The 12,769-nt window shown below is 45.8% G+C and overlaps 1 protein-coding gene across 1 annotated transcript in view; it reads left to right on the top strand.

The window, feature by feature from the left end:
- The window catches only part of LOC149330204 (glutamate [NMDA] receptor subunit 1-like), a 123,670-nt gene that overhangs the window by 87,871 nt on the left and 23,030 nt on the right, over positions 1-12,769 (top strand). Inside the window, exons 6-11 of the mRNA XM_089560811.1 lie at positions 517-617; positions 1,486-1,598; positions 5,192-5,366; positions 5,842-5,986; positions 7,366-7,573; positions 10,034-10,158. Coding sequence (XP_089416937.1) covers positions 517-617; positions 1,486-1,598; positions 5,192-5,366; positions 5,842-5,986; positions 7,366-7,573; positions 10,034-10,158 — 867 coding nt within the window. The remainder of the gene's footprint in view (positions 1-516; positions 618-1,485; positions 1,599-5,191; positions 5,367-5,841; positions 5,987-7,365; positions 7,574-10,033; positions 10,159-12,769) is intronic.

The raw sequence follows: 12,769 nt of genomic DNA, 5'->3' as shown, positions 1-12,769 counted from the left end.
AGTAAGAACCTCAGCGGTTATACACTCCCCTACGCGCTAGGGTGGCTTGATTCAAATTAAGAAAGGCATAAAGCAATGGCAAATGGTATACCAATAATACCTATGTATCAATACGGACGCCTCAGTACCGTGGCTTAGGCAAGTAGAGGACATTATGCTGTCGCATTAAAAAAAAAGAAGAAAATACGGAAAATACGGAAAATATAGATTATGCACTACAAGCCCAGTTTACCCGGGTTTCTCGCAATGATACCGGAAGATTATTTTACTTTCAAGAATGTGCACTTATTATGACAGTGGTGTTTTTGTTTTAATCCACCATCACGCTTTTCTTACACGACGAGAGGTCTGTTTTTTTACATTTAACATTCTAGGACACGAGCCTACTGAAGATGCCACTGCACTTAGAGCATGCCCCCGAAACTTCTTAGCGATTCCTGCATTTCGTTCAGCATTTTATGTGCCTCCCAATGTTTGAGAGCAGCTGTATTCTGTCTTCCTGTCCGGCTGTTCCAGCTCGAACGAGTGATCGAATACGAACCAGGCATCACCGACATAACGCAAGAGCTGGAAGAAACCAAGGAACTTCACTGCCGTGTGTTCGTGCTCTACGCAACGTGAGTCCACTATGCTTTACCGCGCTCTTATCTTCGGCTGCATTCTTGAGAGATGAGGGCGTAATCTTCATTCCTAAGTGCTTCAGTGCTTGACTGTAAGGAAAGCTGAGAGTTGCTGGATCATTTCAACTAGAAAAATCTTAATCAAAATTGGGGCATAACCCTACGGCCAGATTTTGGAGATGAGCAGATTGATGCGCCCCCTGTGAGCTGTGCTGTAACATCTCGAAACTTTTTCCTTATCACTATACTGCGCTCTGCGTGGTCTCAGGTGGAGTTTGTGAACCTCTCACTTCTGGACGAGTCACGATGCCGAGTTTGGATACATGTGCTTACCAGGTCTTTTGCAAATTTTACGGCATGAATGACCTGACGTCAGCCTCCTTCGAACATGTTGAGAGCACAGTTGTAAGACAATGGGCTCGGTTAACCTAGCCGCAATTATTGTTTGCGTATTGACAAACGATTAATTGAAGCAATTTATGCAGAGCAGTGTCACATGCCTGTAACAAACGGAATTGTTGAATACTACTTTTCTATTATTTAAAATTAAGGTTTTTCTTCGAGGTATATAACGCTTACTGACAAATTCCTTGTACAACCTCTTGTTCACCATAAGGGAACTTAGTGCGATGTGCGGGGTTGCTTATTGCAAGCGTGGTTTTCTGCACAAGAATTTGTAACACAACATGGTCTTTAGTTTCAAAAAGCAAGGAGTAGCGGGAATACTGACCACATGCGAGATTATTAAGCAGTACACGTTAGCGATCAATAGTCCTGTAGGTGGTAGTGTATTTCTCTGCGTCAGAAAAAAATGTTCATGTACCTCCGCCGCGACTGTTCCCATATCTGTCTTTATATGTTGCAGTGCTGAAGATGCGACGGGAATCTATTCCGAAGTGGCCTTTTTGAACATGACAAGTCCAGGCTACGTCTGGATTGTGTCTGAACAAGCCCTCAGAGCGCCAAATGTGCCCGATGGTAAGCTTTAATCACATTTTCTACGAACGAACCCACTCGAATGAACAACGGAACGTCACTCCTAGAACCTGAACAATAAAGTATGCTTCACATTGTACAACAGAAATAATGGTTTTCCTTTGTTTGCGTGCTACGTTCATAGTTTTCTTGTTATATTTTACGTCATCGTAATTTTAAGCAAAAGCTGCAAAGCTTCGCCCCGTCTTTCATTACGTATTTTAAAGAGACCTGCATTATCGGTTACCAGATTGGTTATTCTTCATGACTATTCGCAAATCCATAGTACGCAGTACAAGCAAAACCACTCACGAAGAACTGAACGGTGTGCATATTTGTGGGGTATCTTATCTTATCTTAGGTATCTTACCGAACGGCTAGGACGACGGACTTGCTCAATGTTTTCGGTACGAAGCTGTGCTGGGGGGACAGAAACGCGCCGTGGTGCATAATAGTCATGGCGGACGGGGCTGTAATCGGGGTGCGTGGGGGGAGCCGGGCGGCTGCGGCAATAGCGGGACGTATGGCCAGCCCGACAGCAGACGAAGCAAATAGGCCTGTTATCAGATGTGCGCTACTCCGCAGGATTGCGGGCAGGGTAGCGCAGAGTGTAGGGTGGGGTTGGGGTAGCAGCAGCAACCACTGGTATTGGCTGTGGTGCAGGGGGTGGCGTAGTAGAATTAGAAACAAGGCCCACATTCGCGAATTCTTGGCGGACAACAGCCTGTGTCATAGCTATTGCGGCCTCTGCAGGAGGTGATGTAAGTGTAACAGGAGTCAAGGCCTCAATTTCCCTGCGGACGATGGTAGTGAGGTTATTCTGACTTGAAGGCTGCTACAAAGTGGGCAGATCGTCACATGATGATGTAGTCGCCGTGTTGGGAAGGCGCGCAAACCGATGAACGATGCGGCGCTGCTTCGCCTGTTCGAAACGCCGACACACTTGCAGGACTGAGTGCACCGTAGAGCAGTCTTTGCAGAGAAGTATATTGAATGCGTCATCGACGACACCCTTAAATATATGGCCCACTTTATCATCTTCGGTCATGGAGGTGTTCACCTTTCGACACAGGGCGAGGACGTCCGATATGTAGGCGAGGTATGATTCGGTGGACAATGGAGCGCGAGTAGCCAGGTCGTTTTTGGCTGCTAGAGCTCGCCCAATAGGCTTGCCGAACAAGTCCGGAAGTTTTTGCTTGCAGATGTCCCAAGTAGGCATCTCCTGTTCGTGGTTGGTAAACCAGGTCTTCGCCGTTTCGACTAGATAGAAGATGATGTTTTCAAGCATTATGCTAGCATCCCACCGGTTATTCTTGCTGCACCTTTCGTATTCATTGAGCCAATCTTCAACATCCGTCTTGTCTTCGCCGTTAAAAATAGGCGGATGGCGGATTTTGGTTTGGACCATGTGGGCAGCTGGAGTTTCCGGAGCAGGTGATGCGTCCTGTGATATCATGCTTACTGTGGTAGTCGGTGGGGTGAGCTCGGGAAGATGGCGTTCACTGCGCAAATACAGGTTTCTGGCGCGGAAATACGAGGAGCTGTGGCCAGGTGGATCGAAAGCAACTCCACCAAGATGTTACGGGGTAGTTCCGCTTGGGATTGCAGAGAGCGGACACGGAAGACAGGGCTTTCAAACGACAGGCGTTTACTTCAGCCAACACTGCTCGACCGTCATTTTTGTTGTTGCTGTTGTTGTCCTCTAGATAATGGCGCGTACACACTGCGATGGATTAGCCAAGACACAGGCGGCAACTGATAGGTGCACAAAATGTTAAACAAGAAAATAATGATGAGGAAAAATAAAAAAATAATGATAATAATAGCAACTAGGAAATAAATGAAAGAAACTCAGATGTGTAATTGAAATAAGCTGAACAAATACTGTGAGATCGGTGACTGAAATAGAGAACGGGGCTCAATATTCCATGTTTCGGAAAGCTTTCGTTCCAGAGAAATATTGATCATGAGAAAGAGCAGAGCTTAAGACGGCAGCCGTTTAGTGTCTGTAAGGAAGTTTTGCATGGCGGAGAGCACATTCCAGTTGCTGTGCCCATGGGAGGAAGCCCCAAGAGACAGAGCAACCCCAGCTGACAGACTTAGACCTAGCTGTCGTAACGGATGCTCCAGCAGGCGGCTCCGTAAAGAGGAGAAACGGCGGCAGGTCAACAAGAAATTATCTATCGTTTCGGGTTCTCCGCAGAACGGGCACAATGGGGAGACCGCCAGACTAGATCTATAAAGGTAGAAGTTTAAGTGAGGCACGCGACAACGTAGACGCGTGAAGGAAACCTCAAGCTTGCGTGATCGCCATCCTTTACTGCACCACGGGCAAAGGAGATGCCGTAATTTGGGAGAGGAGGTCAGAGCTGATGCTGCGAATTCTTTCAAGAGCAGATACCTGCGAAACCTGGCCGCCGTAATATATGCGCTAGGTGGGAGCACAGATACGACTGGGCCTTGAAGAGATGCATTCGCCAGGGTATTGGCAACCTCATTCAAATGGATTCCTCTGTGCCCAGGCACCCAGACCAACCGTAATGAACACACGTGGGGTGGAACCAAGCATTTGATTAAGCGAAGTGCCTGAGATGTTGTAGGCGCGGTGAGAGAGGAACACAACGATAATGAATCCGTCATAATTATGACAGAAGACAAGGAGCTGTTTAATTTGCTCAACGCCAAGACTACTGCTAGAAATTCGGCCAAATAAATAGGGGTGTAATCGGGAAGGCGGAGTGAGAATGACCAGTCAAGGGAGATGGAGAAAATGCCAACACCGGCCTTTTCTTCACACTGTGAGGCGTCTGTCGCTATGAGCACATGAGATTTAAAGCACAGCAGGTAATCCTGCAATAAACCGCTGAGCAAATGAAAAGGCATTAACTTTGCATGTTTTGGAAAGATGTCATCGAAGACAATCTGAAGAGATGAAGAGTTGGCGCATACCGGAAGGATGTCCGAAATGCGGACGTTTAAGGGGTGCATGCACCGCCTAATGTAACAATATTCTTCCTCTTCTTTTGTGTGTGTCCTGCGAGTTTTTGTCATTTACAGTCTTGGTCAAAAGTTTTTGGGCCATACTGTCTGCTTTTTAGCCGTATAGTTGACCACTCACTGCACCGTTAAAGACCAAACGATCTTTTAAAGGTTAAGAAAATGTTTTTTTTTTTTCACCCCATAAGCGTTTACAAGTTGACGAGTGTCTTGAATGTTCCACTACATGGATGAAAAGCATACGATGTGGCCAGAAGACTTTTGACGGGAAATGTAGTCTTTGTCAAAAGTAACCAGGCTGCACGTTTTTCTTCTCAGTCGTAAATTAAAGCTATTATGACAGCCCTCAAGCTCTAAATCACTGTATGGTAAGAAGAGCCCCTGTTCTGACCTTCAAAGAACTTTTTGATCTTGAGGGAAGCCGTGAGGACTCTGTTATACGAATGAGAAGCAAACCATGGAGCCTGATTACTTTTGACAAATATTGTACATCTATTAACTGATGTCTGGTTTCGTAAAATAATAAATCTGTTGTCAGAGCAACGTAGGCTTCCTCATGCTTAATCCCAGTCACATGCTTCTTCTCTCTTTCTCTTCAGGTGTGCTGGGGCTGGAGCTAGTGAACGCATCCGATGAGAGAGCCCACATACGTGATAGCGTACAGGTGATTGCCTTAGCCCTGAAAGAATTGCAGAAGGACCCCAATATGACTCAGCCGAACATTAGCTGCAGCATGCTTGGGAACTCCTGGGAGTCTGGACTGAAACTGGTCAGGTATGCAAAGGTTCCTCTCTTTTCATATGAGGAATGAATTTCGCTGATGTCTTATCACTGCATCTTCCTATTGAAATTTTACCGGTGGTGTAGCGTTGGTACCACTGTTTCCATTGAATCTCGCTCGAAGTTTACTTGAATTCGTGCACTGAGTTAGCGTCATTCTTTTAGCTCTGTTATCGTGATAGCGTGCGCAGAGCATAACGCTCCATGTATGCTCTGGAGGGACGAGACCTGAAGCTAATCGCAATATGTTCCAGCACAGTCCAGTAACATATTAATAACCCTTTTAATGTGCTTGAATGTAATTAGTGTCAAGGAAAGAGTATATTGAAGAACCGAATAACAACCGATATTGTCGTCGCGAGAAAAGCACGGAATATTGTGCACTAACACTGAGGTGCATCCAGGACCAACCGTTCACAAGTACAGCCTCAGCGAAGTAAGTGTAATCGCATTAACCTTTTCACTGCAGCTTGCTCAAGAAACAGAAGCTTCTGCGCGGGGAGACAGGACGCGTTCGATTCGACGACAAGGGTGACCGACTCGACAGCGATTACGACATCCTCAACGTGGTGCGTGGAAGCCACGTGCCAGTGGGCCAGTACGTCTTCTCCAAGGTGCGTGCTCCCCGCTACGTTATAGTCGGATACAACTCAAGAACCAAGCGGCTTTTCCCTGTAAAAGGACCCCCCCTTCCAGCCAATGGCGTCGGCCCATTCTCGTGACCCTGCTAGCTTGACAGTGCAGGGAGTGGCAAATGAGAGGGGATAGTCCATCGCCCTACATTGACGGGGGCAATCCCTTTTCTGCATTGTCACGCCCACACCCACGGTAGCAGGTTCACGACGATCGGCTGACGCCATTGGCTCGAAGGGAGTGCTTTTACCGGGAAAGGCCGCTTTTTTCGTGACTCGTATCCGACTTAGGCACCGTGCCTCAGCAGGCCTAAGTATGACGAAGACACTTTCCGTACTGCGTGTCGATGTGGTTCTTGGCCCGACGGATCAGCAAACTGCACCAGACACGGAAACAATGACTTGTCATTCTGCACGTTCATTCTTACTTCGTAGTGGAAACAGGCTTGAATTTAGTGCGTTCAAAGAATAACGTTTTCAGGTTCTATCTCCTTGACATGGCTTTTACAAGGAGGAAGCAGTTAAGGAAAGGTTTATTTTTTTTGTGACCATAATTGAGCGTAAAGAACGGCAGATTGGGCGAGTTGGTGTTCCATGGTGACAAGTACATTCAAACAGCGCTAGACAACAGGACCAGAAAGAGGAGTAGACAAACACGGCGCTAATGAATGTAAAGGCTGATGACGTTGCATGTCTATCTTCGTGCCCGAGTAGCTGTCAGCTTTCAGGATGTGGTTAAACCTGGCCTCTGTCGATATCGAGTTCCTCTCAAATCGAAATATTCGCATAGCCCCCTTATTCGCATAGCCCAGGCGTCCACAAAACGTTTTCGAAATGTAGAAAAAAAAGCATGCATCCAAGAAGCGAGTAGCATGCTCTCCACTTATCTTTCCGGCTTGCACTATTCGGCCCTCAACGTCAGACTTTCCTTCAAGGCTGCGATAACACTCAGTTTTCTTTTCTATAGTGTCCATATTCAGAGAACTTCGATGAGCGACTGTAGCAGGTACAAAGTCAATTGTTGTTTTGGTAGTGCAGGCTGCTGTTTGAAGCAACTGTGCGGCGGACCTCCTTTTTAGTGCATCATCATCATCATTATCAGCCTGACTGACCCTGCTGCAGGGCAAAGGCCTCTCCCATGTCTCTCCGATTAACCCTGTCCTTCGCCAGCTGCGGTCCCCGCATCCCCGCTAACTTCTTAATCTCATCCGCCCACCTAACTTTCTGCCGCCCCTTGCCACGCTTGCCTTCTCCTGGAATCCAATCCGTTACCCTTAAGGACCAGCGGTTGTCTTGCCTTCGCATTACGTGCTCCGCCCAACCAAGCCCATTTCTTCCTCTTGATTTCGACGGTTCTGCAGTGGTCCATGAGCATGGAGCTGGAGCTGGAGCTGGAGAAGTTTGTGTGGCCCGGGCGGCAGACGGAAACGCCGCTGGGCTACGTGATCCCCAAGCACCTTCGTGTGGCCACCATCGCCGAGAGGCCGTTCGTGTGGGTGAGGCCTGTCGCGGACGAGTCTCAGTGTCTGCCCTCCGAGATTCTCTGTCCGTGGACCAACAGTAGTGATGGTAGGCAGTGCTGTTTCACTTCGTGATTTGCACAGATGAAAAACGTCCTGCATATATTTTCTTCCTTACGGGAGAAACGAATGCTACTTTTAATTGAGCCGCTTGAACAAAATGGTGAAACTAAAAAAGAAACTGCCAAGAGAAACAACGTAACTGTCATGTTATGCTACTAGGGGTTTTATAACCAGTCTTCAGTTTCACATCATAGTCTATGAGCGCGAAGTGCTATGTAGGGACGTGTAATATAAGTAGGTTACCTAAACAAAGGAGTTGTTGATAAAAATATTGTGTTATTTTTTCAATAAGTGTTCATAAAGAAATCGTTCTCGGTGCTTGAAAACGTTTAACCTCCTGTTCGTTTTATCCATGGGAAATATTTTCGATGTTATTTGTTTTCGATCTGGAGCTACATGGCATGCGTTTCAGAGGTCGCCCTTTGACGACTTCGATGGGAAAGTCAACGCCAAAATTTTTTAGCCCTCGAAAAATATACGTAACCTTTCAGTGCTATAGCATCAGAGCGGTATCAAAGATTTCTTCGATGTCATGAAGAGTTGCTTTCAGTTATTTTCAATGGTGTATATCCGAAGTTTCGAATGTTCCCCATGGGCAGCAGTTCCCGCAAAGTAAACGTGCCAATATCATTTGCATACTGTTGGACACAGGGCTTTTAAAGTCTTGTTTTTCTATTTTGTATTTGTTTTCTTTTTTTCTATTTAAATGCCAATTTCAAAATGAGATCAAACGTTAAACTTCTCTACATCGTCAGTCGGCCACCTGGCGTCTGGCCTAGAAGAGGAGCCCACCGCGGGGCGGAGAACATCACCCCAATCCGCGCCTAAGACCTCTTCTTTAATAAAGTTTACCTCCTCCTTTTCCTCTCTTTATTCCTTTTGTGTTCTTCATCTTTTCATGGTCTAATAAATAACATGTATTGGTTAGGTAACTAATTCCATGAACTGTCAAGGTACAGAGATTCGTAGCAATGTACTTGAAGGCGTACTGTATACCACAAGACAGAATTATAAATCCTATGCACAAAAAGCATATCAAAGAATAAAGATGACATCCCATGATAATGACTCCAATAAAGTAAGTTCATGCAGAGCGAAAGATGACCTGAAAAAGCCAGAGAAGCACTTAGAAAAGCGTAAAAGCCCAGGAAAGAAAACAAGTAGAAAAAATCAGTGCTGAACGCCGTTCTTCGAGTGAAAGGAAGCCATCTGTAGAAGCTTTTGGCCCGATTGCCCGAGGCACTTTCATGTGGTCGCACCTTTACCTCAGCCGTAAAAGGTAAAGACATCCCGCCCGGCTTATCGTTCATGGCTGTCAAATTAATTATTTTCCCCTTATATTCGCACTCTTTCTGGAAAGCGCCTCCAGCGTTGTTGTTTTTTTCTTGCAGCAGACACGCCTTTTTGGATCATTCCGTGTGCACTTTTTTTTGTTTGCCTGCGCAAGAAAGATTATTTGTGCCGTTATCATTACTTTTTAGCATTTCTTTACACAGCACTTTCCCATCTTGCGCCTTGCGGTAGATGGCAGTGCTTCACGGAAGTAGGGTAATTTGTTATTATTTCAGCCTTCCAACATTACTTTCTGTCGCTGACATCATTTAAGTACACCATACAGAAAGGGGCTTCTGCTTTCTGTTCGTAGATAATAAAGAGCCCATTGTCACGCACAGCTGCAAAGAGACTGAAGACTGGAACTACCTGAGATAACTGACACGCGATCATGCAATGTGATTCGAAGAATATAGGATTGCAGTAAGTTTTAGTTTTTCGACTTCGCTGGAGCCCAGGGGGATCTCGGTCCTCGCACTGGTGCTGGCACTCCAGCAGTTGCTGTTGCGGTCACAGAGCGCGACAGGTCTACCACGGCGTCTTTTTCATTGTCACAATGTGCGATGGATGAAAGTTGACATTATGCACACTGGAGCGCTTATAAAGGAGGTGAGAAACTTGACTGGCGCGACGCGAGCAGTTATAGCATCATTTACATGAATTAGGGGGGCTCCCTATCTCCCTGGAACTAGGGGCGCTCCATAAGTCTCTAGCTCCCGCTGGGGGCGCTAGGGAGGTGAAATTTACAGACGATGCACCACGGCGACATTGCCGAAAGGGGGCCGTCTAGTCTAGTCATATGACACCGGTCTAGTCTATTACAGGTCATATAATTTATTAATTTTTATGCGGCACATTAAGTGTCAATGGTTCTGTAATCCACTAGACCACTTAAACTTGGCCACGACACCTACACAACATGACATCCTCCACGGAAACAATAAATGTTAATGGGTCCTGTCATCAATCAAACCCCTTAAACATGATCTATACCCATTAGTCAACGTGGCACCCGACGCGGCTGACGCTGAAGTTTGTTTAACGTTAAGAAACCGTCCCCTCCTGTTTCTTACTTTAGCCAATATAACGAAATTTCAAATATTTCACTTTTCAGGTATTACTTACCCTTTCTGCTGCGAAGGATACTGCATGGACCTCCTGAGGACCTTATCCGAAAGGCTTAATTTTACCTACACATTGTATCAAGTCCAGGATGGGCAGTATGGAACGTTTGATTTTGTAAGTCCATACTCCATTACTTTCACCGTCATTACCTTTTCAGGTGTGATTGCTGATCAACGCAGACTCAGAAATGTACTGTAACCAACGAAATGTAATGTGATATTTTGACCGCTGTAAGAAAAGTGACTTAAAAGCCGTCTTGAGAGAGCATTGTGCAAGGCTGCCCCGCAACTCTAGAAAGAGCACAAGTACCCAACACCTCTTAGAAAAAAAATGTTACCTTAGTATGAAGCAAGTAAAGAAATTAATTTTTACTGTTGCCAAGAAATTGAATGCGCGAAGAACTGCACTCGAGATTTCATTTTTCAGACAACTTGTTGGCCTGTTTCATGAGCGCAGTCTTTTAAGAGCCTTCGCTCTTATTCATGACGTTTCTCGATTTCTTTGGGTTGCTACCACCTCCCTTCGGCGTGAAATTTTCCAAGTCCGAGAAATTCAAGATGGCGGCCCCCATAGTAAATCGATATAGCAACCTAATTGGTGCCTGACTGGTGACGTCATTAGTATATCGAATTGGTGATTTGTGACGTCACTGACTTTGTGATGTCATAATTAACGTCACATGACTATGTTAAATCGCTTTTAACTCAGTAACTAATGCGGCATCATAAAATGAATTAGATATTTAGAATCCTCTATATGAGTAGAACAGGTTAGACACCAAAATTAACTAATGAAGTTAACATTTAGTTATGGTTATGCTTGTATTTAATTGGTTATAAATAACTAACCGATAACGTCATGATTTCCAGAAGAGGGCAAATACGGGCTGGTCGGTACATGTTTTACGATTTGGAAAAACAGCGCAATGAAAGACGACACACGAGAAAAGGACAAAACGCCAGCGCTGTTAGTGAGCGCTGGTGTTTTGTCCTTTTCTCGTGTGTCGTCTTTCATTGCGCTGTTTTTCCAAAATCGTAAAACGTCATGATATAACTAATGGATATTCGTAACGGGCTCGATGAGTAGGGCATGTTAGACACCAATATTGTCTAATTAGGTTAATATTTACTTATAATTAGGCTTAACATGGCGACCACGTCGTCAGCCCTCGACAGCTTACAATTTCATACCTCATGGCGACCGGGCACCTATCGCCTTGACGTAAGGAAAAATGGCGCTCCAAAGAGTCGAAAAACTTTTTCGTCCCAAAAGGGTGAAAAGTATTGGACCTCAAGGCGGTAGGACGATAGCACATGGACGATAGGTGGCCCTACCGAACAGCTAACGCCCGTTACTTCAACGTCTTCCAGACGGTGGCGGCATTTTTTTATGTGTATTTTACCTCTAAGGGTTTACCTGCTGGTGTTTTTTTTTTTTCGTATGTGATGAATTGCGTTTGTGTTACATAAACTAATAACTGAGGAAATTAGCAGTGCTTCTAGTTCGTGATTATGCTGGTCTTGTTCTGATGTAGAAAGTGTCGCATTCCGGCGAGCAGAGGCCAATAATAGAGAAGATTCATCTTCAATAGTGTGTTGGAACTCTCCAAGACCTGGTCTATAAATCAAGGACGCTGTCATTTTTTTTCCCCTGATAACACTGTTGTTTACCAGCCAGGCTTGCTTCCGTACTAAATATGTTGGAAATACACACTCGTTTGCTCATTTTACACTGAGCATTTGACAGGCTTGCTTGAAATAGCGGATCTCTTTGACGATGTCCAGTGTTGGCGAAAATTTGGAGAGCGTAAGCTTTACTACGCCACGTTTCCCAAGGTCATTCATCTCCGTCGCCGTGACCTTGAGCTCACGCGGAACGCAATGTCTGACAGGTGTGAATGACGTCACACCGCGCTATCATGTGACTTGCTCTAAAAAAAATATTGCCCAGGCTTAGCTTGGTTAAGCCAAGAATGCGTTGCATATTGCGCGGTCTTTTTGCGCGAGGTATTGCTTGGCGGCACTCGATTTTCTCAGCACCTTTTCCTCCGTGACGTATGGATGGATGGATGGATAGGAGCGCCCCCTTTGAAACGGGGCGGTTGCAACCGCCATCATGCTCAGCCGTCCCTTTTTTTATTTTTTTTATTCTCTTTTTTACATTTTTTTTATTTTATTTTTATTTTTTATATTCTTTGTTTCCTTTTTTTATTTTTTTTAGATGGTTTCGTGACGTCACGTCACGTGGTTTGGTGGCTGCCCGGCCGCGCCCAAGGGCTCAACTGAGTGATTGCAGTATGCTACGCATAAAAGAGGGGGACGGTAACAGCTTCTTCACGGCGCTCGCTCCTCAGTGTCGCCATTGATAGTGCACCGGCTGGGCCGTCTGTGCGTTCGCTTCAGGACAAGCGTCTGGCAGAATCCGATCATCCAACGGATGTAGCTCGGCGGCAAGCCGCTCTCGCTAAAGACAGAACGCAGCCGTGCTAGACAGGCTGCCGAGGACCTCGAACAACGACAAGCCAGACCAGTGCGTTGCCGAGAAGCTTACCAAGCGCTGAAGCGTGCCAAGGTCGAAGCGGCAGCAGCGACTCCGACTGCGAGCCACTTGTAAAACCAAGCATAACCGCGCTTACGCTCGTGAAACTTGGTTCAAGGATAGCTGAACTTCTAAATTTTTATTTACTGACTTGCCTATCTTTCGTTTGTGGTACTGTCCTTGCAAA

This window comes from Amblyomma mixtum, chromosome 9, assembly GCF_055824585.1.
Source record: "Amblyomma mixtum isolate Tamu chromosome 9, ASM5582458v1, whole genome shotgun sequence".
NCBI lineage: Eukaryota > Metazoa > Arthropoda > Arachnida > Ixodida > Ixodidae > Amblyomma > Amblyomma mixtum.
The sequence above is the reverse complement of the archived record's forward strand: the minus strand, read 5'-3'. Positions and strand labels throughout refer to the sequence as shown.